The sequence below is a fragment of the Pipra filicauda genome, unplaced genomic scaffold (genome assembly GCF_003945595.2).
Source record: "Pipra filicauda isolate LSUMZ 115617 unplaced genomic scaffold, ASM394559v2 scaffold150_size2825430_pilon, whole genome shotgun sequence".
NCBI lineage: Eukaryota > Metazoa > Chordata > Aves > Passeriformes > Pipridae > Pipra > Pipra filicauda.
The window spans coordinates 863,273-889,264 of record NW_024103996.1 but is presented as its reverse complement, the minus strand read 5'-3'; the positions used below and the strand labels follow the sequence as shown (position 1 = coordinate 889,264).

Here is a 25,992-nt window from a genome sequence, read left to right as displayed (position 1 = left end):
GCCATCATTCCCCCTTGTCAGGAATTAACTGAGCTGTAATAAAAAGCATATGTTATCTTTTTCTCCTGAAGAACGAATTTTAGCTGTAATTCCAAAGTGTATCTGCTGAAGTTCTTCAAGTCATATACAAAACATTCATAAATACATATACAGGCATCTGCGGATTGAAATTGATATTGAAAAATGTAATTACAGCCTTTGTTGATAAGGACACACCAACAGCAAACAGCCTCTGTGGCTGTTTTCCTGCTCATACTGCTGACACAAATCCTGGTTATCACTCCTTTTTATCCCCTGCAGACACAGGGGTTAATTGGGAGCTGTGCCCCTGGTTCAAAGCCAATACCCAGCCCCGCTGGGTTGAGGGGATGAGGTAGGTCCCCTTATCAGAATGGCAGTGCCATCCTCCTTTAGTTATAAAAACTACACTTTAAAACAATAACTGAAGTCTCACTTTCCCCCCCCTCCATCTTTCTAGACCTCACCACTAAAGAACAAGTAGCAACTGAAGGATAATGACTATTTTTTCCCCACGAAAAACAGAACATTCAGGAATTCCAAGCAGCTAATCAAGACCAAGAACATTTCCAGTGACTGCCATGACTCAGTGCCTCCCCCATAAGGGCAGGTCTTATGGACCCTGCACCCAGCAAAGCCAATGTGAAGCCTCAGTACATAAAAGGAGCACTGCCATGGGAAGGAACCGCTCCCAGGAACAGGGAGTCCATTAAACTGGTGAAACATAATCTTTGGAGAGAAATGTGGTGTAACAAGCTGTAGAGCCACTACAGAAACAGCAAGCAGAGGCTGGCACACTGGGCTGCTCCTGGACTGGCACCAGTATGACAACACCTGGACTGAGCAAATAAGGTATGGAGAGCAGAAAAGAAGCTGGAGCATGGGATGGGAAAGTCCAGCTGGGAAAACCCTCCCTTCAGGAATCCAGGGTGATCAGAAGATGCCTGGCAGAGCCACGGTTAGATGGAAGCACCCACCTTTCCACCAAACCTTTTAGCACTCAGAGATTTACTCCTGGGATTTTTCCCCCTCTACAACTCGGTTGGATAATCATTAGCTCTGGAGTATCTGCCTCGTACAGCAGCTGAGTGATGTGTTGGTAATGGTCTCCTAATGTACATCTTGGAACTCAGGACAATAAAACATACGGACAGAGTCTTCTGAGACGTATTTTATACCTCAAAGATTCATCTCATGTAAGGAGCCACCTGCTTCTTCCCTGCCAGTAATGAGAACACTCAGTCCCCAGCTCAGCATTCCAGTGAAAACAAGGATTCTGCAACAAACAGCAATTTTCCTGCAATACTTCACGTGGAATCTCCAAAGGAAACCCGCTCTAACTATGGCTACCAAACCTCCACCAAGCATGTTCAGCGCCCAGGCTTCCCTGGACACTGGAGTTTAGAGGCCAATAACCCGGAATGAGTCACCTGGAGCAGCCTCCAGCTTGCGCTTGTGCGGGGGGTCCTCGAGCAGCCGGTTGATGTCCCCGCGGTGCCGCAGGTCCAGCGGCTTCTCCCACACCGAGAGCTGCATGGAGGGGTTGAAGAAGAACACCCTGTCATCTCCAGTCCACACCACACACCTGTGCCAGGAGATAAACCGGGTTTAGACCAGGTCAGACACATCCACCAGCAAAACATTCCCCCCAGCTGGGTATTGCATCTGCATTGCCATGCCTGGTGACACCTCCTGGGACTGCCCTCTGCCCATGCCCTGCCAGCCCACCCCAACGCCAACTCTCTCCTTGCCAACACAGTATCACAGAAATGTTTGAAAAATCCCCCTCCTCAGAAGCAGTAAGGGGAAATCCTATCGCAGAAGGGAGAAAGAACCAAGCACAGAGCTCACTGTGTGCCCACAGCATGAGCAGCCACAGGAAAAGAGATTTCCTGATCCAAAGCCATGGCTGAGAGCAGCCAGTGGCAGGAGCCTCAGCCATGGGACAAGGGAGCCATAACCTTGATGCCACAGGCCAGGGCTCTACTTGCTGCTGGCAGGTGGCCATGGGAGCCTTTTCCGCTGTGCTGGTGCGAGGAGGTGTAATCACAGCAGTCCTGGGCCATCCCCATAGCATCCCAAAGGCATTCCTGGGACATCCCCATGGCATCCTCAATGTCATCCCAGCCAACTCCCACCTGCTCTGGACAGGTCTCCCCAACTGGACAGGTCCCCACCACCACTCCAGCACTGCCCCAAAGCTTTAGGTTGATTTTTTAGCGCTGTTTCAGATCTGACAGATGTGACCAAGTGCAGTCTTATGGCTTGGCCAGGTAAGAGATGCATGGCAGCAGTGCAGCTCTTCGTCCTGACAGTCATTTGGAATCAGCCAAGACAATATGAAAATAAGTTTTGCACTATCCTTAATAGACATTCAAAATCCGGGAGCTGTACTTCCCTAAATTTATATGTAAATAAACAAACAGAATTTCCATCTCAAGCCAGCAGTTTCTGAATCACAATGAGAACTAATAAACACTGACACACACACACACACACTGACAGGAGGAAAATGCTGGTGTCTCTGAAGCATAAATATCTGGAAGGAACAAATCTTATAATTAGAAGCTCTGCTGCTTAATTGTTATTAAAAGCAGGGAATAAAGCTGGTTAAAAAATAGTCTGGTCTGGGTAAAAGAGTCCAAATTGGAAAAGTGCTCCACCACTGCAGAGTATTAAAATAATCTGACACACACCCTGTGCACCACAGGTAAGACATCCCACCAAAGTGATTGCACAAACCCAGCTGTGGCTTCAATCAGAAAGACAGCCCATGGGAGTTTTCTCTTTCCCACTAACACACGTCTGGGAAGGGAATGGCACTGAGGAACAGCCTCTATCAGTCTGACCCCCCCTGCTCACCACGGTGATCCCGGCACAGGGGTGGAGGCCACGGGCTTGTTGCCGTTGGCTGTGCTGTCGCCCTCAGCCACCAGTTTAAAGGAATGACCCTGGAAAGGCAGACAGAGATGAGTTAACAAATAAAGCCCGGGGTTTATTTGTACTGTTATTGCTGTACAAATCACCCCTTTAACCTGGAGTGGATTCCCCTTAGGGCCATTATCCCATGAGTGGCTTTATGAACAACCAGCTGCCTCGGGAATAGCCCAGATAAATGGGAATGATAAAAATGTCACCCCACTTCCAGCAGTATAAATGAAAAAGCAGCCAATGCACTCCTGTCCATGCCAATGACTCCCTTGGGAGAGCAGGGATTACTCTGTGTATGGCACTAACGAGGAAGGAATGAGCCCAGGGAGCAGCAGGTGCCTCGAAGGGCCCAGCTCAAGGCCATCATACTGGTCCTGCTTCCTGACTTCCAAAAGGCAAAACAACAGGGGGTGGAGGGGACCCAGCTGCACTCTCTCCCCCATAAAATGGCACAAAAATATTTGGAGCTGCTAGAGTGAATCCAGAGGAGGCCACACAGATGCTCCAAGGGCTGGAGCCCCTCTGCTCTGGAGACAGGATGGGAGAGCTGGGGGTGTTCACCTGGAGAACAGAAGGCTCCAGAGAGACCTTAGAGCCCCCTCCAGTGCATAAAGAGGCTCCAGGAGAGCTGGAGAGGGACTGGGGACAAGGGATGGAGGGACAGGACAAGGGGGAATGGCTTCCCACTGCCAGACAGCAGAGGTATGTGGGATATTGGGAAGGAATTCTTGGCCGTGAGAGTAGTGAGGCCCTGGCACAGGTTGCCCAGAGAAGCTGTGGCTGCCCCATCCCTGGAAGTGTCCTAGGCCAGGTTGGATGGGGCTTGGAGCAACCTGGGCTAGTGGAAGGTACCTCCTCTGCCCATGGCAGGGGGTGGAACAAGATGACCTTTAAGGTCCCCTCCAACACAAACCATTCTGGGATTTCATGGGGAGCAAGCCAGCTGCAAAGGTCCCTTCCCTAACACTCTGACACTCAGTGACAGAGCTCCTACAAAACACCAAGGTAAATTAAGTCTATGGCTCTTTAAAATCAGCTGCAGGAAATGATTGTGTGTCGCCAGCACAGCCCCACACCCTGACTCCAATTTGTGCAGTTCGATGGTTTAAAGAGGTTTTTAAGAAGCTCCAGCACAGACCTTGTTGCCATCGCTGTCCACAGGGACACTCTTCCTGTCCGTGTGCAGGATCAGAGTCGGGGGGCAGGAGGATCTGCTCGATTCTTTGCCATGATCTGTGGGGAGAAAGCATTTTTTTTAACATCAAATAAACTTGCAACAAGCCAAAACTAGTAAACAGAAACCAAACCACCCCCTATAGCTCTGAGCCCCCTCTCTCCACCTCTTCCTTCTCACTTGGTTCTTTATTCACTCACATACCTTCCAAATACCACCTTTTAATGGGAATCATTCACAGACCTTAGAAGGAGGTTTTTATTGCACTGAGCTTTGTGTCCTGCTCTCCCTGAACCCACAATCTTTTCTCATGGAATATCCTGAGAGACATGGCTTACTGGGGGGCTTGGTGATGTTTAGTTAACAGTTGGACTCAATCTCAGAGGGTTTTTCCAACAGAAATAATTCCCTGATTCTATGATCCTCTTTTCTGTGGGGACCACGGCCCCCCTGGGAACAGTAGCCCTCTCCCCCCTGGGTTTTGGGGCTGGCCATCCCCTCTCCTCCCAGCCCAGAGATCCTGCTGTGATCTTCCTGTGCTCTGGGATAACCTCCATAGGAACCACCACCAAGCGCTGGGTTGCATTTCCACTGGAAGCAGTACAAGAACACCTTCCTCTCCTTTCCAGACTCCTGTCTCCATCCTGAAATCCTAAACACCAGAAGTTTCTGCTGCTACGAAATGTCTCCAGAACAGAGAGGCCTTAAGAGACCCCAGGGAAAGGCAAAAAGGCAGCAGGTGTGAGACACAGACCCAATCATCAGAAAAAAAGGAGTTTTCGCAGTAAGACATATTAAGAAATACGTTATTTTCTTAATTGTGGAGGGCTTTTTTTCTTCTCGTCCTCTTAAAACACATATGTAACTCTGCTTCACTTGGAATATTTCAGAATAATAAAAAATTAAATCCATGTCATTTTGCTCAGAAGATGACTTACTCAGTTTTTATGGGTAGAGAAAGAGAACATTTACAAACCAGATCAATTAATTTCCACATTAAAGGAGCCAGGAGTAGGGAGCAGCTAATACATATCAAAGAGGGCTCTAAATTCATCTTCTTTCCCTCAGTATCTGGTAATCAGGAATCAAAGCTTTACCAGGAACACTGGTCTTTGAACACAGTGAAGTCACACCCAGTCAATGTCCACCTCTGCCTTCTCCTGCCTGGCCTCTGGAAAGGGGAAGGACATCCCAGGAGTGTGCTCAGAAAGTTCTGGGACACTGGAGGGATAACACAGGGACCTGTCCAACCTGGCCTTGGACACTTCCAGGGATGGAGCAGCCACAGCTTCTCTGGGCAACCTGTGCCAGGGCCTCACCATCCTCACAGGAAATATATGAGTGCCAGTTGGGAGATTTAAGCAAACTAAAATAGGAGAGAAATCCTAAACACACTCCAGGAGCTCTCGTTTGATGCACAGGAAGGTACAACATAGTGTAACTGCTTTTGTCTCTGCTTCCCCTGCCCTGCTCGTTAGTAAATGAAGCTGAGGATGAAGCCCAGAGCAGGGAGGGGCTGGTGTGGGCAGCTCTCCCACACCAACAGCCACTCTCAGTCCTCTTTGAACCTCACACACCTTCCTGGAGGAGACACTGCAAACGCCCGAGGCAATCTCTTGTTCAATCTCTTCTTCAATCTCTTTCCATCTCTTTTTTGCAGCTCTGAAAAGCTACCTCACAGCATCCCCAGAGCCCCAGGGACAGACTTGGGTGCTGCAGCTTTTGCTGAACACGTGGGTGAGCTTCTGCAGCAGGGAGCTCCTTAGGCATTCACGTGGGAAACACAACATTTGGGACAGTCAGCACATAGAAAAGAAGACGGGAATAATAAAAAAAAGCAAAATAAAATAACAAAGGAAAGTCCTGAGAGTCCCTGTGCACTGCAGGAGTCATTTAGTTTTATGTCTACAGTTGAACACTGAATGTTTTTCTTAAGTATAATGTAAAGAGAAAGATAATCCGAGCTTGTGCCTCCCTTCTCAAGCTCAGGAATCCCCAGTGGGCTCAGGACAGGAGCACCAACCCCATGGGCTGTGCCATGGGGGGATCCCGAGCCCCAAACAGCACAGAGGTGGGGGAGGGTGGTCCATCCACTGCCCCACAAACCCTCTGTGCTTCCCATGGAGGACACCAAGCAGGTCCCTGTTAGGACTTTTTCCATCATTATAGATCTCCCCTCCTCTGCTCACACGGGGGAAGAACATCCAGCACAGCCTGTGTTCACCCTCCACTGCCAACTTGAGAATGTCTTTGCTCAGCTTTACTCATTAAATAATCTTTTTTTCCTCTCCTTTTTTACTTAAGTGCATAAACTAAATTGCAGCCTGACAATTCAGGCACCACAACATCTTTCCAACCCTTTTTTTGCCCCTAAACCCACCGGTGTGATCATCATCCCTTTGCTGTGCCGCTGCCCAAGGATGCGCTGCAGACAGAGGATGAAATACCTGATCAAAGAGGCTTCTCCTGCTCCATGGCAGGTACAGAGACATGAATAATTCACAGGGCGAAAAGGAAAGGTGAAGCAGCAAAACTACCTTGGGTAAATCACAGAGGATGTCGGTGTGTGATCATAAACAGCTGATTAAAAGCAGAATTAGAGAGGGAGGGGAAGAGGGAAGGTTGATTCATGGCACGAGGAGCTGTGGACAAGACATAATAAAAATTTGTTTTGCAAAGGTATGTAGAGGCCAAACCACCATTAATCTCAAAAGAAGTTTAAAGTTCTGATTCCAAATGCTTCTGAGAACTGGATTTACTCAAGTGCACACATGTGAATACTCTGGGTGTTATCATCCCCCAGCATCTCCACAGGTTGGTTCTGTCTCTCCTCATAACCCTATTGCTCTGTTTTTTGAGACTGGCCTAAAAACCCTCCCTGACTGTTTCCCAACTCCTTCTCTGCTGGTTCTCACTCAATCCCAGAGTGAGATTTCAGTGCTGGCTACACCAGCCAGGTCCATGCCCTGCTCCCAATGGCACTTCACCCCATCACCACAGTTTCAGGGACAGATCCCACTCCAGCTCCTGCCTGCACACGGTATTTTCCACTGTCACTGGTGTCTGTTTGCTGCTCTCACCAGTTTTGCTGTGCCCTCCAAGCACTCCTTTCCCCTCTTAGAACAAATCTACTTGAGCTGAGCTTTTCTCCATCCTCCAGCAATCACTTCTCACCCTCCCCTTTATTGTTCTGGAGATTTGTAATGGGAACAGTACAATAACAAGGACAAATTCTTTGTTGGTGCAGAGTTCAAGGACAAACTCATCGCATGGTTGCATTTTCCAGGCACAGAGCCAGCGCTGCCCAAGAGGTGCTATTTGTCACTGCCCTGAAAATCATAAAATCACAGAGTGGTTTGGGTTGGGAGGGACCTCAAAACCCACCCAGTCCCATCCCCTTCCATGGGCAGGGACACCTTCCACTAGCCCAGGTTGCTTCAAGCCCTGCCCAACCTGGCCTTGGACACTTCCAGGGATGGGGAGTTACAACCTCTTTGGACAACAAAGTCTAATCTTTAGGGCTGAAGGATCAGATAAATTACTCCTGAACTGATCCCTAGAGTAATTCCTGATAAACGTTTGTTTTTTTCCATGGAACAGGGCTGGGAAGGTGCACTCACAGCCCTGCGGTGCCATAAAGGTAGCAAGGGTGGCTGGATCCCCCTCTGTGGCTGCATGGCCCAAGCTCAGGCAGAGGAATCACCTCTTCAACCCCACTGCAGCATCTCCTTTGCAGTAACAGAGCTCCTGCCCTCACACCGCAGCACTGCGAGAGCAATGTCCCGTTGTTAGGGTTGATGTTCCCAATTTCCTGGCAAAATCTGATGGTGATTTGAGTGTACACAAATCTGAACAAAGCCATGAGACTTCCTCTAGCCTTTGGAAACAGCACTGCCCCTTCTCTCACAACACACACACGTTTAAATGGCAATAAATAAACCTGGTTTATCACAAGGTACAGCACAGAGAGCCCTCGGAGGGTTTGGCCAACAAGGCCTTGTGGAGCAATTACCCCAAAGACAAACACATTGTCACTGTAGGGCTGTGAAAGTCACCAGTGAAGGACAGGGAAAGCCCAAGATGTGTCAGAGATCTGCCTTTTATGTCATCAAATTCAAAGCTACAGCCAATTGCTGGAGTGAGAAAACAGGACTCAAAACACACCGAGTACACCCCTAATTAACTAAAGCAAATGTCATTAAATTGGAGGAGAGTCACTGAGAGGGTGCCCATCCCTGTGTAGCACAGGAAGCTCAGGCTGGTTGGGAGGACACAAATCCACAACCTGTGCTTCAGCCATCATTCCAGGACACGGAAACACAACCCACCTGTCAGTGCCTGGTCCATGAGGTTGGTGGCCATGAACGTCACAGCTGGTGCGGACACCGCGGTGACACGGGTGACTTGAGTTGGCATCAAGGGACCCACGTGGGCATCCAGCCTGGAGCCAGAACCTGTGTGCAAACCATAAGGAAACCCATTTTTAACCTGTAAAAAAAATATGCCTTTAAAAAACTCAGTTTGTTTCCCAGTTGTATTTCACAGAACATTTCTTTCAGCACTCGAGGCCATGGGCGGGTGGTGAACATGGTGGTGCTGCACTGAGGGTTGGACATGGAGATCTTAGAGAGCTTTTCCAACTTTAATGACTCTATTATTAATCTCCTGCTAAACACTTCCCCCTACAGCCACTGGCACGGTTAAAACAAGAAGGTTTGTCTTTAGCTCAGTTCCTGCTCTAGCCTGCCCACTAATTCTCAGACAATAAGTGTTGCCAGAGATTTGAAATTAATGAAAGAAAACATATCCCTCAAAGTAAGAATTTGCATGGATAGATTAATGCCTTCAGAGCAAATTACAGCGAGACCAGTTTTCTTATTTTAAAGAACACACCTCTGGTTTCTACTGTTACTCTTCACAAACTCTTTGTGTCCCACTCTATCCATGGGAAATGATTTTGCCAATAATTTAAAACTGCAGCTTTATCCAGGGAACCACAGTCTGCTCAGACAGGGCCCGAAGCAGAAAATCACTAATGTGCTCATGTACATTATTCGTGGTAAATCAGTAACCCAGGTTTGCTGCTACAACTGTGCTAATTAAACCAGGCTATTCAATCCTGGAGAATTCATGGTTGTTGCCAAATTTAAGGTCAAACCTGGAGTATTAATTTCCCATTATTATGCACAAAACCATTTTTCAGAAACCGAGAATCCCACGCAAGGCCCACACAACATCCTCTCCTCTCAGCTGTAAGTTCAGGTGTTCCATTAGAAGTTCCATGTTCTATTTACAAGCCACCATTTCCAAACTGACCTGTCAGTACAGACATACCTTTACTTTAAGGCAAACTCTGGGAAGAATGTGTTTCCCAAGCACAATCCAAGCTGCCAGATTTACTGACCCTTCATTTCACTAACTGTTCATGGGCTATCAAACAGTTCCCATCCGAACTTCTCTGAATTTAGGAATAATATGGATAATTTCTGAAACCTCCACTCATAAAAACTCGCTAACACACTTTAAACCCCTTCTATGATTTGTGTTTCTACAATCCCAGGTGTCAAAGCACAACGTTAAACATAACTCTCACCAACACAGAACTATGGAATCCCAGAATGGTTTGTGTTGAAGGGGACCTTAGAGAGTTTCAAGCCCCTGCCATGGGTAGGGACACCTCCTACTATCCCAGGTTGCTCCATGCCCTGTCCAACCTGGGCTTGGACACTTCCAGGGATGCTTCCACAGCTTCTCTGGGCAACCTGTGCCAGGGCCTCACTACCCTCCCAGGGGAGACCTGCAGGACTTCCTCGGGATATGAGGAGATGAACTACCAGCTACAGGATAAACATCAGGAAATGAAACATTTCATTATTTCCCTTCTTTTTTTCCCCAACATTAAGTCAGGATAAAGAAATCCCTGCAAGACACAATCGACAGCACAATAAAGAAATTCCCCTGCACGGTGCTGTGATAAATGGAATCCAGACTTGCTGGGTCTGGAAAGAACGATAAATAAAGCATTTAGGGAAGAGGAGCAGGTCAGTGAGATGTTTGTTGTGCTCCCTACAGCACCACAGCGTGACTGGAGGCACTTGTACCTCGGCCACCTCTAACAAGAACTGAACCATTTTCCAGCTCGAGCCCATGTTCAGACCTCAGGCAATGACAGTTCCTTAGTTCTGCTTCTGTCAAAGCCCCTGGCAAAACCATTACCTTTTATGAGCTCTCTGGATATCAAGGAACACTGAGGAACCAGCAATTCCAACTCTGGAGTCAAAGGTGCCTCTAATTACGTGGCACAACAGCAGATTCCCAACAGCCCCTCAGCAGGACACACACGTGAGCACATGGAAATTCTGGTTTCCACATCCTTGGAGACCATTTACATCTGTACCTTAGATGTACACTCCTACACAATTAATTCCAGGAATAATATTTTATAAAGCAAGAGAGTTTGGGGTTTCTTCATCTTTTCAAATTAATTTTAATGACAACAAAAAGGAGACTTTAATCCTGTTGATTTCAGAAGTATCAGAGGCAGATTAAAACAGAATTTCACCACCTTGTTCTAGTGGGGTTTGTGCACATGAATGACCTGTTATCTACAAAAATATCCTTGGAAAAGGTTATGCAGCTGTGGCTGCCCCATCCCTGGAAGTGTCCAAGGCCAGACTGGATGGGGCTTGGAGCAACCTGGGATAGCGGAAGGTGTCTCTGGCCATGGCAGGGGATGGCACTGAATGAGCTTTAAGGTCCCTTCCAGCCCAAACCAGTCTGGGATTCTATGAATTCTCTACACCCAAAACTGGAATAATTTTCATAACATGCATAATTATCTCTCTGTAATTCCACACACACATTTGAGCTGAGCTCTGCTCATTCTCCTACCACGGTTTATGCTGCCTGTTGAAATGTGACTTGCCATTATATAATTTCAGCTGCTTCTTTATGTTGATTTATTACCAAATCCAAACACAATATCAGTGCATCTTTTGATGTGATGGAAGCAATTATCCCACAGCTTCCACCCACATCACAGTCAAGTATATACATCCATATGCATATATATATACTTATTTCATACATGCAGATCGAGTTCAACTGCTTATTTTAATTATAAGTGCTGCTCACCAAATAAGCCGGAATGATTTAAGGCAATCTTAACCTTTAAGGAATAAATATTTATGTTTTATAGCTCTTTGAGCTCATAAAGAGCAGCCTTTGCAATAGATGGATTTGGAATACAAATAAACTCTGGATTGAGTTGAATGTCACAATGCAATATCAGCTTCTAGTCTGAACTGAACATAACCTGGGTTGGAATTACACCCCAGTATGAAGCCACACTCTGAGCGTTTTACGATTAAATTTAGGCAAATTTTACTCTAACACAATCCTGTGGAGTGGGAGGGAGGATAAAAGTGCTCTTCCCTATGAAGTTTTGGATTATTGCAGAGTCAGGGAGGCCTGACGAGCAAACCAAGTGTTCAGAGAACATCTGCCCCTTTTTGAGATTATTTCAGCACGTTTTCCTGCATTTTACAAACACAGAGCAATCCACATCTCCTTACACTGCAAGGACACCACAAGGACAAGGGAGGACAAAGGCACAGGAATGGAAGGTTCAGAAAGCTGAAGATCCTCTTGCAAGTGAAACAGTGCCCTGATTTGCACCCCTGATGAGAGAGTGTTCATTGGCGTGTGGGATGATGGAATGCAGAGGGGAGAGCAGGGGTGCCGGAGGCTCCGTGGCTGGACTGGAACCCTCAACCCTCCTGCAGAGGGTTCAGGGTCTCCACAGACTCCCCCTCAGCTGCTGGTCCCCACGGCCACACTGTCCAGCCCCACCTCAGCCACGGTTGGGCATCAGCAGGGCTGGAGCAGAAGGATCACACCGGGCACAGCTCCATCCCCAGAGCTGCTCCCCCAGCTCAGCAAATACTTCCCCATGGAGAGTGGGGGACCCAGCCAAGGGGCTGCCCAGGCACCTGCAGCCCCGGGGAACCTTCCCTCTTGTCCTGTCCCTTGCTCTGAGAGAAGAGCCTGACCTCCACCTACAACTTCATTTCAAGTAGTTCTAGAGAGTGACATGGTCACCCCTGAGTCTCCTCCAGGCAACAGCCTCTGGCTGCTCCCAGAAAGTCCCACCAATCCACAGCACAGCCATGAGGTTCCACACAGGCACCAGCCACCCATTCAGGGGTGGATCAGGATTCAGCACCAGTGATGGCCCAGCCTGAGCCACCATCCTGAGCCACCATCCTGCTCAGCAGTAAGAAAAATGCCAAGGTTTTAATTTAAAAAACTGACTGTTTTTCACATACCCAATTTCACCCCTGTTCCATTCACATTTTCTCTTTTCTCCCCTTTATGACATACTTTGTATTTCCCTGCAGTTGCACATTCAATTAGATGAGATACTGGGAAGAAATCCTTCCCTGTGAGGGTGGGGAGGCCCTGGCACAGGTTGCCCAGAGAAGCTGTGGCTGCCCCATCCCTCGAAGTGTCCAAGGCCAGGTTGGACAGGGCTTGGAGCAACCTGGGGGGCTTGGAGCAACCTGGGCTAGTGAAAGGAGTCCCTGGCCCTGGCAAGGGGGTAGGATGAGATGGGCTTCTTCAAATCCAAACCATTCTGGAATTCTGTGACCCTATTTTAACACCACGAAATTACAAAACTGCGTTAATGAAAAGCATTCCAGTGCGAAGGAATCTCACCCAAATGCCTGGAAACTGCTGGAAGGAACAGAAATTTGAGGAACAGATGAGTGAAGCCATGAAGTAATTAATTCCTGAGCAGCAGGTAATGAGCATGTCTGGGTTGCAGGGCAGGCACTCACCAGCCTCATCCCATACCTAGAAGAAGATGCTCTGCTATGTAGGAACAGCCATCACAACACGGAGACAGGGAAAGGTGGGAGGAGAAGGGGTGACCAGAGACAGAGAAAGGTGAGAGGAAAGGGGGTTCCAGCTCATGGCAGCACCTCCATCCCCGCTCACTCCAGTGTCTGACCTGTTCTCCAAACCCCCCTCACTGTTGCTGACACTAAGCTCAAGGCACTAAATCCTCTGAGAGGGATCTGATGCCAGGCACTCCCCCAGCTCATGTGAGAAATGCCTGTAATCCCCAGCTCTGCATGGGGAGCTCCAGAAGGCAACGCTGGGAATGAAAATCCAGTGTGTGATACTGCAGGGAAACCACATCTCGCTTTAAAAATCATGGCCAGCATTTCACACTTAGCTCTGCTGCCTCTCTAATGTCTCCTGGGGGACTTGGACTTGAACTGAGACAAAGAAACAGGTAGAGTTCAAACATCTTGGAAGAGAAGGGAATAACCTTAAGAACTCTGTGACCAGGATGAAGCAGGTTGGGCAAAAGCATCAGCACGAAGCTTCTGCCCAATACAAACCAAGCCCAGCAGAGAAATCCAGCCTTCCTGCTGCTGAGGATGGGCCTGGGCAGAAGAGACCGGGATGCAGGATGGTTTGGCAAGAAGGAATCAGAACAAATCCATGCCTGGTCCAACTTTTTCACTACTGGACCATTGCTCTGAAGGAATTTGCCCATTCCCAGCCCCGAGGGTGCTCAGCCAGGTGAGTGACATCAGCATCATGGATGGGATCATGGAATCATTAAGGCTGGAGAAGACCTTAAAGATCATGAACTCCAACTGTCAACCACCACCACCACCATGTTCACCACTAACCCATGTCCCCAGCTGCCACATCCACACAACTTTTAAATCCCTCCAGAGACGGAGACTCCACCACTACCCTGGGCAGACAGTTCCAATGCTTTACAACCCTTCCCATGAAAAAAATTACCTAATATCTAATCTAACCCTCCCCTGATGTGGACACTTGTTACCCTGGCCCCTCTTTTCCTGTCTTGGTGCAAACTGCTCTCAGCCACAGGGAGGATGAGTTTGTAAAATTCCTGGGATATAAACACAGAGTTTAATTGAAAAGAGGAGAGAAATGAAATTAGTAATTTCAGCCTCTGTGTCTAATAGCCAGTACCAGTCAGACACAGAAATGCACCAATTTATTTCTATTATTGCTGCTATCATTTCCTGACCCCAGAAGTTACTGGAGATCAGGGCTCAGGGACTTGCTTCATTTAGAAGCACCATCCGTCCTGATGAGGTAATTTGGGGCAATTCTGCCTCTCTGCAAAGGACAAGAGAGGTCTCTTTGCTTGAAAAAAGGAAGAATTGAGCAGTAATACTAAAAAATTGACTTTTTATCAACCATGTAGCCTTCTCTAGCTCCATTCAGCCCCTCAGCTCTGCTCTTCCCTTCTCCTCAAGGACATACACTGCTCTTCCTCAAGGCAATTTTTGATGGGTAAACACAAGGCTGCCTAGAACATACCTTTGAGAAATTTTCTCTCCTTCCTCTGTTTCTTTGAAGGGCCCAGACACATTCATTAAAAAGATTCAGCATTTTCTGAATCTGATTATCTCCCTCAGATCCCAAACGTGTGGTGTGTTCCGAGCAGCCGCTGCCCTCACAGCTCTGCTGAAGTGCTGCTGGGTGAGGCCTCATGAGAGACACCTTCAGCACAGATGCTGGAACGCTCAGCAAAGCCTGCCCTGTCCTCATTCCTACCCCAAATTTCCCCAGGAGAAAGCCATAGTGTCCCCTGGGTGCGGTGGAGCTCCCCTGTGCTCTCCTCCCCTTCAGCACCGGGGAAAGTCTCCACACGCCGCAATACTTTCTGGTGCTCCAGGAACCACAGCTGCCCCAAAACTGCCAAAAGCTGGAGGAAACCGGTGAGAACGGCAATCCCTGTTTATCATTTTCCCTGGAATGCACCATGAAGGTGGTTACAAAGGGCAATGGTGATTCATGGAACACAGCTCTGCCCTATTGAGTCCTCCTCACTGGGAAGCTGCCAACAGCCCCTCGACTCGAGCTGGAAACCAGAAACTGAAGCAAATTTGACAACTAGATGCAAACAGGAATTTTTTGCTTGCTTGAAGAGAAGGAGACACCACACACAAACAGAACTTACACCAGAAAATCATGGAATCCCAGACTGGTTTGGGTTGGAATGGACTTTAAAACTCATCCAGTCCCACACTCTGCCATGGGCAGGGACACCTTCCACTATACCAGATTGCTCCAAGCCCCATCCAACCTTTGACTTTTGGCAGCATCACTGGTTTTGGCAGAATTACCTCAACTGCTTTGCAGTTCTTCATCCAGCTTTCCTGTGGTTTATTTTTGTTTGAGTTTTCCTATTTTGAAATCAGAAAAAAAAAATATGGAAATTGCTACTGAAGATCTATTTTCCTGCTGTACTGGGAAGCAACACAAATAATACATTCAGTCATCCCAGATGGAGCCCAGAAGAATGACAATGAGCTGGAAGGTGAAGGGTGACTCCAGAATGAATGGGTGTTTCTGAAGAGGAAGAGCTCCCAGCCGGGATGGTCCAGCCTGGCACAGACACCAGGGAATCCAGGGCATCACAGCCACTGCAAGAAGCATGAGTTGCTTATGGATTTTGGCATGGAAATGCTTTATTTTTTAGTTTAAATTGATAATGCAGAAGCTTAATCACCTCATTGTACTCCATCCGATTAATATATTGCCCTAGAAGGATGTCAGGAAATTAGGGTAGAAATTTCCCTCTTGGGTTAAATGAAAAATAGAGGCATGAGACCCAAAACTACAGAGGGACAGAGACACACACACACTCACAGATATGCAACTGTACAGCAGAAAGGCAACATTGAGAACTATCTTTTCTATAGGAAACTTCCCTAGCCCTGGAAGTGTCCAAGGCCAGGCTGGACAGGGCTTGGAGCACCTGATCTGATGGAAGGTGTTCCTGCCCATGGCAGGGGGTGGAACAAGATGATCTTTAAGGTCCCTTTCAACTCAAACCAGTCCAGGATTCCATGATTCAAAGACTGAACAAATCAACACCTCCATTCCCATGAAGAGCAGGGCAGGGAGGAGGAGGGAGGGCTGTGAGTGCTCACACTGAAAGCAGAGCCCCACCTTTGCTCAGGGACTCAGTGCTCAACATCCATGAGGAAGGAAAGGACTCTGGATGCCAAAAAAAGCTTCACTTGAAGTTTGCACTTCTTTAAATACCTGGAGGCACAAGTCTGTGGGAAACCAGCCCTTGTTAGGTCAGTTACTGAAGGAGGTAATCACCATCTCAGCCACCACGTGGGTCATCTCCAACTGCCACCACCTCACCCAAGGCTCTGACAGCCTTGGGTACTGTCCTTTATCATCCGGGAATCAAGGACTGTCTGGTTTCAGCTGCCAGGACTCTGCCCAGATTTAATTCCTGGGTACAAGGAGAAGGTGAGGGGTGTCTCCAGCACACCCCTGCCCTGCTGGACCTCCACCAGCCATGCCCCAGCACATAGCCCTGCTGTGCCAAGGGCAGCCCAGGCACGAGGAACAGCAGGGTGTGGGTATGTCCCACAGGCAGCAGCAGCTCTGGAAGAAAAGCCCTGTTTGGGAACGATTTGCATCTCATTACAATGATCCTGTTACAGCTCTGGCTGCCAGGCTGGACACTGACTGTGGCATAAAACACGGATTATTGGAAAATATTCTCCTCTGCATTGGAAGCCTGGTGTGTAATGAGGGACTGAAGGGATGATGAACACGGACAGTGCCCCCAGCAGTGTGTGAGAGCTGCAGCACAGCCCAGCATTTGCTTAAAGCCCATGGGGAGAATTTTCAGGACTATCTACACAGGACAAGGCAGTGATGCCTGAAAAAGGGGATTGAGGAGGGAGATTCAGCTCTCAGTACACAGTTAAACAAGAGAAAACAAACATCTGTTTGTTTAAATGAGATTATGCCTCCTTAGGATGAGTACAAATGGATGTATTTGCAGTGGTGGCTCCCAAAACAAACAACATTTGTTTTTGTTTAGTTCTTCCCACTTAGGGTTCTGACTGTGGCAGCTTTTCAAGCCGGGAATCTGCCTCAGTCCTCTGATGTTTTCCAGTGACTAGGTACCTCACACACCCTGATCCTTCCCTGCATCCCACAAGAAAAATCAATAATACTTCTATATTTGAATTTTCAAGGGACATGTTTTTGGGATCTCTGGTTTCCAAGTCCCCAAGTCACCTGGGCACCTGTACAGAACATCCATGGACAGGATGCTGACCCTTCAGGGTTCTGAGAAAATCTTCAGTCTTCCTAAAATCAGAAATTAATCTCACATCAGTTACTCTTTCAGTACTTCTACAGAGATAAAACACTTCAGCACAATAAGAGCTGCCTACCCTTGTAATATCTCAGCAAACAGCTGCCAGACACCACTGGGTTAAAATTAAGATCTCTCCAACTCTTCCATCCTCCTACACTCTAATTTCAATTTCCTTGAAAAACTTTATTTCTTCTGGGGTTTTGAGCATCATTGCAGATTCCACCTCACTTCTGAAAAAGATTCTGTTGCTACAACCTCCCTTAGACACAAATCTATGACCTGGACAAAGGTTTAAGAAGATGGAGCATTTTCAGACACACTTAGTAAAGAACCAAATTCTCTGAACTCCCTTTCTCTCCAGCTCCTTCTTTTGGGAATGGGGTATTTAAAAAAAAAAAAGGGAAAACTTTGGCTCATAATAAGGCTCAACACAATTTTCTGTGTTTTTATCAGCCATGACCCCACCCTCCTGTGGAAATTCCTCACAAATCTTAATGTTTATATGCAAAATAGAACCTAAGATACAGAACCCCCACTTTCAGAGAATCCCAGACCGGGTTGGGTTGGAAGGGACCTTAAAGGCCATCCAGCTCCATGCCTGCCATGGGCAGGGACACCTTCCATGGACCAGGTTGTTCCAAGTGCTGTCCAACCTGGCCTTGGACACTTCCAGGGAAATCTCTTCAGTAGGAATTTTCACTGAGTTCCTTTGCCCTCAGCTTTATTATGCTCTTAACATGTTTCTGTTTCCCATATTTGGAAATATTGGAAATCTCTGGATTTTTCTGAAATTAATTGATTGCTTTGCAATGCCTTGGATTCCTCACTAACGCCCACACTGATGCCATTACTCCTCAATATTTGTTTGAAGAAATGTATCAGCAACAGAAGACAAAAAAAAAAAAAATCAGGGCAGTTTGTAAGGTGCCAAAAAGGATTAAACCCAGGGATCCTTCCTGAGCCAAAGCAACCCCCAGTAACTCCAACTTACTGGGGTGTTCCAGGCTGGGTTTCCTGCCAGCTCCAAAACAACTGCTGCTCTGGGCTGCAAATAGGGTTTTATCATGAAATTTTAAAGGACCCAGAGCAGTGCACCAAGCCCAGATCAGCTGGAGCTGTAGGCAACAGCTCTGCTTTCTTCTGCAAAATGCCTTTTAAAAACATTAAAACGTGTGCTTCAAAATATGCAGAATGTTATAGTTCATTAAAGAGAAATTAAGAATCTTTAATCAGAACATGAGGTAGTTACAACTGCAAAGAGAAATTTAAACAAAGCATGTCCCACCTGGTACCAAAATGGAAATAAAGCAGGAGATCATTGCTGCTGGATCTCCTCTCCCAAAGGCAGGGAGTCAGAAGTGCTGGAAAACTCCCTTTCTTCACTGAAAGTCAGGGTTCTCATCATTCCATTTTTCCAGGTCACAGTTCTATTGCACAGGGGGCCCTTCCTCTGGAAATCTTCCCCAGTGACTGTCAGACTGGTCTGCAGAGGTTCAGTAACTGATCTGGGAATGGAGCCATTGCTGCACCACCCAACCAGGTCAGATTCACAGGCAGCTTTGGGAACTTGGCTGTTTCATTGCCACCAACTCCGTACCTTTGAGGCCAAAAGTGAAGCAACAGCAGTTTCCTGGGTTGTTTTGGCTTTGCTTTTTTTTTTTTTTTTTTTTAAAACCAAGGGGAGAAACAAAATGCAAATGCATGTTCATGACAAAGCAGGAGAGTCCATCCAGCAGTGCTCCAATATCAGAAATGAACAGAACAGAAATGGGAATTTTGGGGCTCAGAGTTGCCCATTGTACTTGTACCACTGACACTGCTCAGACAAACAGCTCCAGCTGAAGAACGAGGAGTGCTAATATGGTTAAATCCTGACTCATGAAAATCTCTGGGAATCAGAATTATTAAATCTCTGGGAGCCAGAAAACACCAACAGGGTAATGCACTGACAGTGCCTTGAACCTAAATTCTCTTCTCTGGTCATGCTGGACACCCCGTAGCATCTCCCCACTGCCACCAGCACCTCCACCCTCCATCCTTCCACTCTACAGCTTTCCACATCCATCCTGAATTCAACCTTTCCTCCACCCTCATGTAAAGTTGGAAAAGGGAACTGTTCCTTTATAACCCAAGCCTGCCCCAGTACTGGTGTCCTGGGGAATGACCCCCTCGGAGCAAGGCTGGAAGGGTCAGACCTTGCAGCCCCAGGGTCTGTTCACCTGCAGTAGCCCAAGTACCAGTCAGTGCTAAATGCTCCCTAAGTAACTTATGAACCAAAACACTTCCACTATTGGGAGGTTTGAAGAAAATTCCTAAAATCATGGATTGGTTTGGGTGGGAAGAGACCTTAAAGTCCATCCAGTCCCACCCTCTGCCATGGGCAGGGACACCTTCCACTAGAGGAGACTGCTCCAACCCCCATCCAACCTGGCCTTAGACACTGCCAGGAGTATTTTAACCTTTCCTGTCCAGGAAGCACTGGATGACATCAGATCTGAATCACTGTTTGTTTTCCTTAGAACAGAAATGCACCAAATCTAACAAAGACAATACGAGGTGCAAAGAGAAACTGATAGAATTTTTAAAAAACAACAGTTGTGAGTTTATGGTTGTTATATTTTCATGAGCAGTGATCCCTTATTCCCTCCAAGATGAAATCAGAAATAAATGAGCCTGTTGAACAATTGGCAGGCTGTGTCACCATCGTTCGGGATAATGAAGTGAGATGTGTTCTGGAGCAGAGCCAAATCCCAGGGATGTGCCAATTAGTTCTGCAGAGCCCAGTTAAGATCACACAGAACTCCCTTCCTGCATCTTCATTACTAGCCTGTTTTAAATTTGGGTCTTAAACTATCCAAAGAGCTTTTGGGAAAACAACCCCCCTGCTTTCCCATCACAGTGTCCTCCTTCTGAAGGAAGACCTTGCACGTGACCCAGTCAAGTGCAACATTCCAGCACGGGCCAACCCATTCCAGGCTTGGAGGTGGATGGACCAACAGCCCTTCCCATCCTGGAGGTTCCCAGGCAAATCTTCCACGTTGGGATGATCTTAAGGCTCAGGGGCCGAAGCACAGGTGGGGTTGGTAGCACTTACTCCTCCTCCACCTCCTCTTTGCTTGCTCTGCAGGAGCCACACCAGGGGTCAGGAGACCAGGAGAAGTCCAGGAACATCGGTTTGGGTTCCCATTTCCCAAGTCCTGTCACTGCTTTTCTTCCTATACTCCAACAGCAGGTTCTCCAGGGGCAGCTCTGTACAAGCTGTAACTCCACAAATCTGGAATTGTGTTTTGAGGGGCACGAAGCTCCAAGTTTGTCTCTGAGGACACGTTTGGCTCCAGTGGGGGCTGTGGAAATAGGAGTTGGTCCCTGCTGGAGCTTGGCTGGGGTGTGTCCCTAAACCCACCTGGTACAGAGCCATGCCCAGGCGTCCCCAGCTACATCCCACATCCCTGGTCCATGTACAGGAAGGCTGGAGCCACCTGTCTTCAGGAACAGAATAAAAAATGACCTGACACTGTTGCAAATCACGAAGCTGCTCTGCAGTGTCTGCTTTTCACTCACTGTGATTTTAACAGGACAATTGATTTTTAGGAGCAAAGAGAAAACACAATTTCATCTCATTTCATGCAGGTGGGTATTTACAGGACACAAATCACACTGACAACATGGCCACAGGTATCAGATCCCAATCTGTGTTCGGCTGACATGGCTTTACATCACCTCCCCTCCACTACACCTCACCTTGGAATATTTTTCCTTCAAAATTATCTGTACTGATACCAAGTAGATATTGCACACATACCCTAATAATAATTTGAGGGATGGAGAGGGAAATCAGCCACTTCACTTTTATGATGAGACATCAGCAAGTTATTGGTGTCCTCCAGCTTGGATTCCCTGTCCCCCTGAGCCTTACAGGGTGGCAGACCCTGTGTGGACAGACAGACAGACAGGGACAGTATCTACAGCTTTTCAGGACAGCTGATTCAGGAAGTTTGCTGAACTTTACAACTACCCATTTCTGTCAATTTATGCAATTAAAATGATTTTATCGGAAAGCCTGGGGGTATAAAAATTCCACGGCCACCTACCAGCCCACCAAGCAGCAGAGCTGGACACCCTGCAAACCCTGAGCTCCAGCCAGGTCTAGATTTTCATTATTTTGCTCCCAGTACAAAACAAGACCTGAGTAAACAAGGACATGGACCTGCAGGAGCAAGTCTAGAGGGGACTAGGCTGCCCAGAGAAGCTGTGGCTGCCCCATCCCTGGAAGTGTCCAAGGCCAGGTTGGACAGGGCTTGGAGCAACCTGGGAGAGTGGAAGGTGTCCCTGCCCATGGCAGGGGGTGGGACTGGATGGGCTTTAAGGTCACTTCCAACACAACCTATTCCATGTTTCTCTATGCCCAACAGCAAACCCAAAATTCCTGCTGGCATAGAGTTCCCCACCCTCCCCCCACAGCACTAGCAGGAGCTGCACTTTTGTTTCTGCAGGATAATTTCAGCTCTCATTTCAATATGCATTGCCATAACCACTTCAGGAACTAGTAAATGCTGAAGTAAATTGCTTATTGGAGCGGGAAGGGAAGATGTGAGATGGAAAGTCAGCAAGTATTTCTGTAAATCTGCAGAGTCAGGACTGAGTGTCAATGAGCACCTTCTGCAATTAGCTCTACTGGGGGAACATTTCTCTATCTACTTTCTCTTCCTTTAACAACCTGGTTTTTTGCAATTCCCAACAAATGAGCAGCAAAACGAGTAAAAAAGTTGCTTCAAAACCAAAGTAAAATCAAAACAAATCAAAACTCCCTAAAAGCTGAAATGTCACATCCAGCCTTTTTTTAAAACTGTATCCTGTATTGTTGATGTTTGAGAAAAACACCATAAGTTAAAAACCAACCAAGGAAACTCTCCCTGCCCTGAGGGAGGGGGATGTTTCAGGAGGTTGGACTAGATGACCTTTGAAGATCTCTTCCAAACCAAACCATTCTGTGATTCTGTGTCAGTGATGGCACCAGGCACCAGCTTCCCCAGCATCACTGAGCACATTCTCACACCACTGGGTTCAGAGGGCATGAAATATCCCCCCCAAAAACCATGTGCAAGTCCCCCCCCTCCCCTCTCCACCCTCTGCCATTAATCACAGGCAGACTCTGCTCCTCAAAGTCTTGCAGCTGCTTTTGGGAAGCTGAAGTGTCTCAATCTAAAAGATTTCTCAGAGGAATTATTTAAAATGGGGGGTTGGCATTCTCATTTCTGCCCTTTTGGGGAGAAATGGTTCTTCAAGGCCATACACCCACTCCAGACAAACCTTGCCCTCACCACACTTGACCCCTTCCCTGGACCTGCCTGGAGGATCCAGTGCAGGAATTCACCCCCTTGCTGCCACCTCCTGACACTGGTGTTTAATTGGAAAAAAAAAGTCCAAATTGAATGAGAACTCTGTGACCAGCACAGTTAACAGAAACCATTTCCAACTTTTAATGAGATTTCTCATCACAGGAGCTGTAAAAGCAGGACTCATAATGACGGTATTAAAACTGACATATTTAATAACAAAAATAGCAGGACTATTAAACACCACTTTAAGCCCCTTAGTTAGAAAAGCAAATGATGCAAATCCCAAGTCCCAGCTCGTGTCCCCATGTGACTGCTCAGCTCTGACTCCTGTTGACCCTCTGCTCCAGACTCTGCCTGGGGTCAGATCCCACAGCTTTGGAAGACTGAAAATACGAATCCTGTCTGGAAGCTTTTTCTTACCATTTTTATTTTTAAGGATATACAGTTGAATGTTGGACAACACCCTCAGGCACAGGGTGGGACTGTTGGGGTGTCCTGGGCAGGGCCAGGAGCTGGACTCGATGGTCCTTGTGGGTCCCTTCCAAGTCGGGATACTCTGTGATTCCATGAACATAAATGACACTCAGCTCCTGAGCCGTCAGACACTAATCCCCACCTGAGCCATGAAGGTGAATTCCCCACCTCTCCTACCTCAGGTTTTCCTGCAGCTTTACAGGTCACGTGGCCATGAATGAACCCAGAGATGCCCCCGAGATTTTAGCCCTGGGAAAGGCCTTGATGTATTTTGTGCCAGGGATCTTCAGCACCACGAAGACAAGGAGGAATGGCTGATTCTATTCTGTGCTTTGATTTAATAGCTATGGAATCATGGAATCTCCTGAGTTGGAAGGGACCCACAAGAACCATCCAGCCCTGGGTCCTGCCCAGGACATCCCAACAATCCCACCCTATCCCTGAGAGCATTGTCCAAATGCTCCTTGAGCTCTGGCAGCCTTGGGGGCATGACCACTGCCCTGGGGAGCCTGTTCAGTGCCCCACCACCCTCTGGGGGAAGAACCTTTTCCTGAGATCCACCCTAAGCCTGCCCGGGCACAGCTTCAGCCGTTCCCTGGTCCTGTCCCTGCTCACATAGAGAGAAGTATTACAAGCAATTTTTAAAATTGGTATTAAAGTCTCAACAATTTAAATGTTTCTAGAATCTCATTTGGAGGATTCCTTCCTCCCAATTCCCCTTTACAAGGCCCTGATTGTGGCATTGCTATTTCCCTCTTCAGTAAAACACAAATGAGGTGTAACCAAGGGCTCAGGGCAGGGGCTGCCACATTTTTCCAGCCGTGGTTCCTGTGTGTCTAAAGCTCCACTGAGATCATTTTGGGCACTGCTGGCTCCTGGTGCATTACAGAGCATAATGTAGTCCCAAAAATAAGGGGAGGGAAATTAATATTAGATTTTTGGCGAGTTTCTCAGGCAGTAGCACCTAACCCGGGTGACCTCCCGGCGCACGGGGACCTCCCGAGCTTGGAACGTGGCAGTTGCTATTGGATAAAAGGTTCTTTTTGAATTATTCATGGGATCCATCCAATCAAGTTGGAAAATAAGGCTGGAGGTCCCCAAACCCACAGCAGTGCTTTGTGCTGAGTGTACCTTGGTACATTTTGCAGGAACTGGAGTGTCCCAGGCGGGAACACAGAGCTTCTCCAAGCACAAGGGGCACTGCGATGCACCAGCAAACACTGAGGAGGATTGTGGAGAAACCATCCTGCATCCATGGGAGCCACAGGGCTGGGAATCATCTGCCCACACCAAGAGGGGAAAGGGATGACGATGATGATGATCACCCCACACCCTTCACCTCCCATAACGCTTCTTGCTGCTCCATATGGCCCCATTTACAAAAATTTTCTGCTTTATTTCCAGCCTCATGAAAACTCCAACACAAAATATCAATCTCCTGGTTTAACAGGATGTATTTCGGAGAGAATTTCCTAAATTCTGTAGTATCAAACCTTTGCAACTTCCACTTTCTCTGCATCATAGCAGAGTAATTATTTCTGCATGAACCAACCCTTTGTATTTGAGTGAAATCTTCAAATGCTCATTTCTAGGAGGATTTGAGTTATAAATTAGGTTTGGAATTTTGAAACCAATGAAGTAGAAACCAGAAATGTGATTCTCTTGTGCAGTTTTAATGATGGTTTCTGAGTTGAGGTTAAACAGCACACAGGGCCTGGCAGGGGGGGGATTTTCTTGCCATGACAGAATCCTAGACTGGTTTGGGTTGGAAGGGATCTTAAAGCCCATCCACTCCACCCCCTGCCATGGGCAGGGACACCTTCCACTAGCCCATGTTGCTCCAAGCCCTGTCCAACCTGGCCTTGGACACTTCCAGGGATGGGGCAGCCACAGCTTCTCTGGGTAACCTCTGCCAGGGCCTCACCACCTTAACTGAAAAAAACGTCTTATCTGATCTAAATCAACCTTATTTCAGTTTTAAACCATCCTCCTTTGTCTTATCACAACAGGACCTGCCGAAAAGTTTATCCCTGTGGAACCCTGGGGGTCTGTTCACACTTTTCTCTGCTGCTTTATCCATCTCCAAAACAAACCCAAGACAGAAAGGTTCTGCTTTGGAATATTTGCTGCCAGGTCCTCAGGCCACATAGCTTTGGCAAACCTGTAGTTGACTGGAACAATGGAATCCCAGACTGGTTTGGGCTGGAAGGGATCTCCTTTCACAAACATCATGTTCTGCATGCAGCAAACACAACCACATTTGCAATAAAATCAATGAAATTCCATTTAGCTACTTCAGGGAAGCATCTATGGCATACTTAAAATTAGGGATTTCAATTAATTTTCCTTATTTATATTCTGGCAATGAACTAAGATTCACTTTAGCTTGTTACATTTATTTACAGTGACATAGAGGGGCTTGATTGAGAACCACATGAAGTCATCCAGAAAACATCCACTGGTTCCAAATTACAACTGGTTACAAATACCAGGAAAATGCCTAAAATGTGGTTTAACCATCTAAGAAGTTGAAAAGGAATAGATGTTTTATTGGAATAATCATCATCATCATCCTTCTCCCATTCCCTGTGTCCTCCCCAGGCACCCACATGTCCCTGGAGCTGGAGGACCAAGGCCACCAGCACAAGGACCAGTAGGTCCTTCGCCAGGAAACCTCCCTGAGCTCTCCAGCTGCTCCTGGGCACATACTGCCACTTAAATTTATATTTTTATTTATTTATAATAAACTTCCATACAGATATTTCTGTATTAATTTTAATTTCTGAGATTAAATGTAATTAATGTAATTTTTTAATTACCTCAAGGATGGTTTTGTGGCACAGGGTTTCCTCAGCTCACAGTTC

At 47.2% G+C, this 25,992-nt stretch overlaps 1 protein-coding gene across 2 annotated transcripts in view; it reads right to left on the bottom strand.

Annotated features, from left to right (window-relative positions):
• TCERG1L (transcription elongation regulator 1 like) overlaps nucleotides 1–25,992 on the bottom strand; it is a 60,421-nt gene that overhangs the window by 15,772 nt on the left and 18,657 nt on the right. For both annotated transcript variants that reach the window (XM_027746331.2, XM_039378946.1), the window contains exons 5-8: nucleotides 8,452–8,577; nucleotides 4,088–4,182; nucleotides 2,881–2,969; nucleotides 1,449–1,603 (exon numbers count right to left, since the gene is read on the bottom strand). In XM_027746331.2, the coding sequence (XP_027602132.1) occupies nucleotides 1,449–1,603; nucleotides 2,881–2,969; nucleotides 4,088–4,182; nucleotides 8,452–8,577 (465 nt within the window). The remainder of the gene's footprint in view (nucleotides 1–1,448; nucleotides 1,604–2,880; nucleotides 2,970–4,087; nucleotides 4,183–8,451; nucleotides 8,578–25,992) is intronic.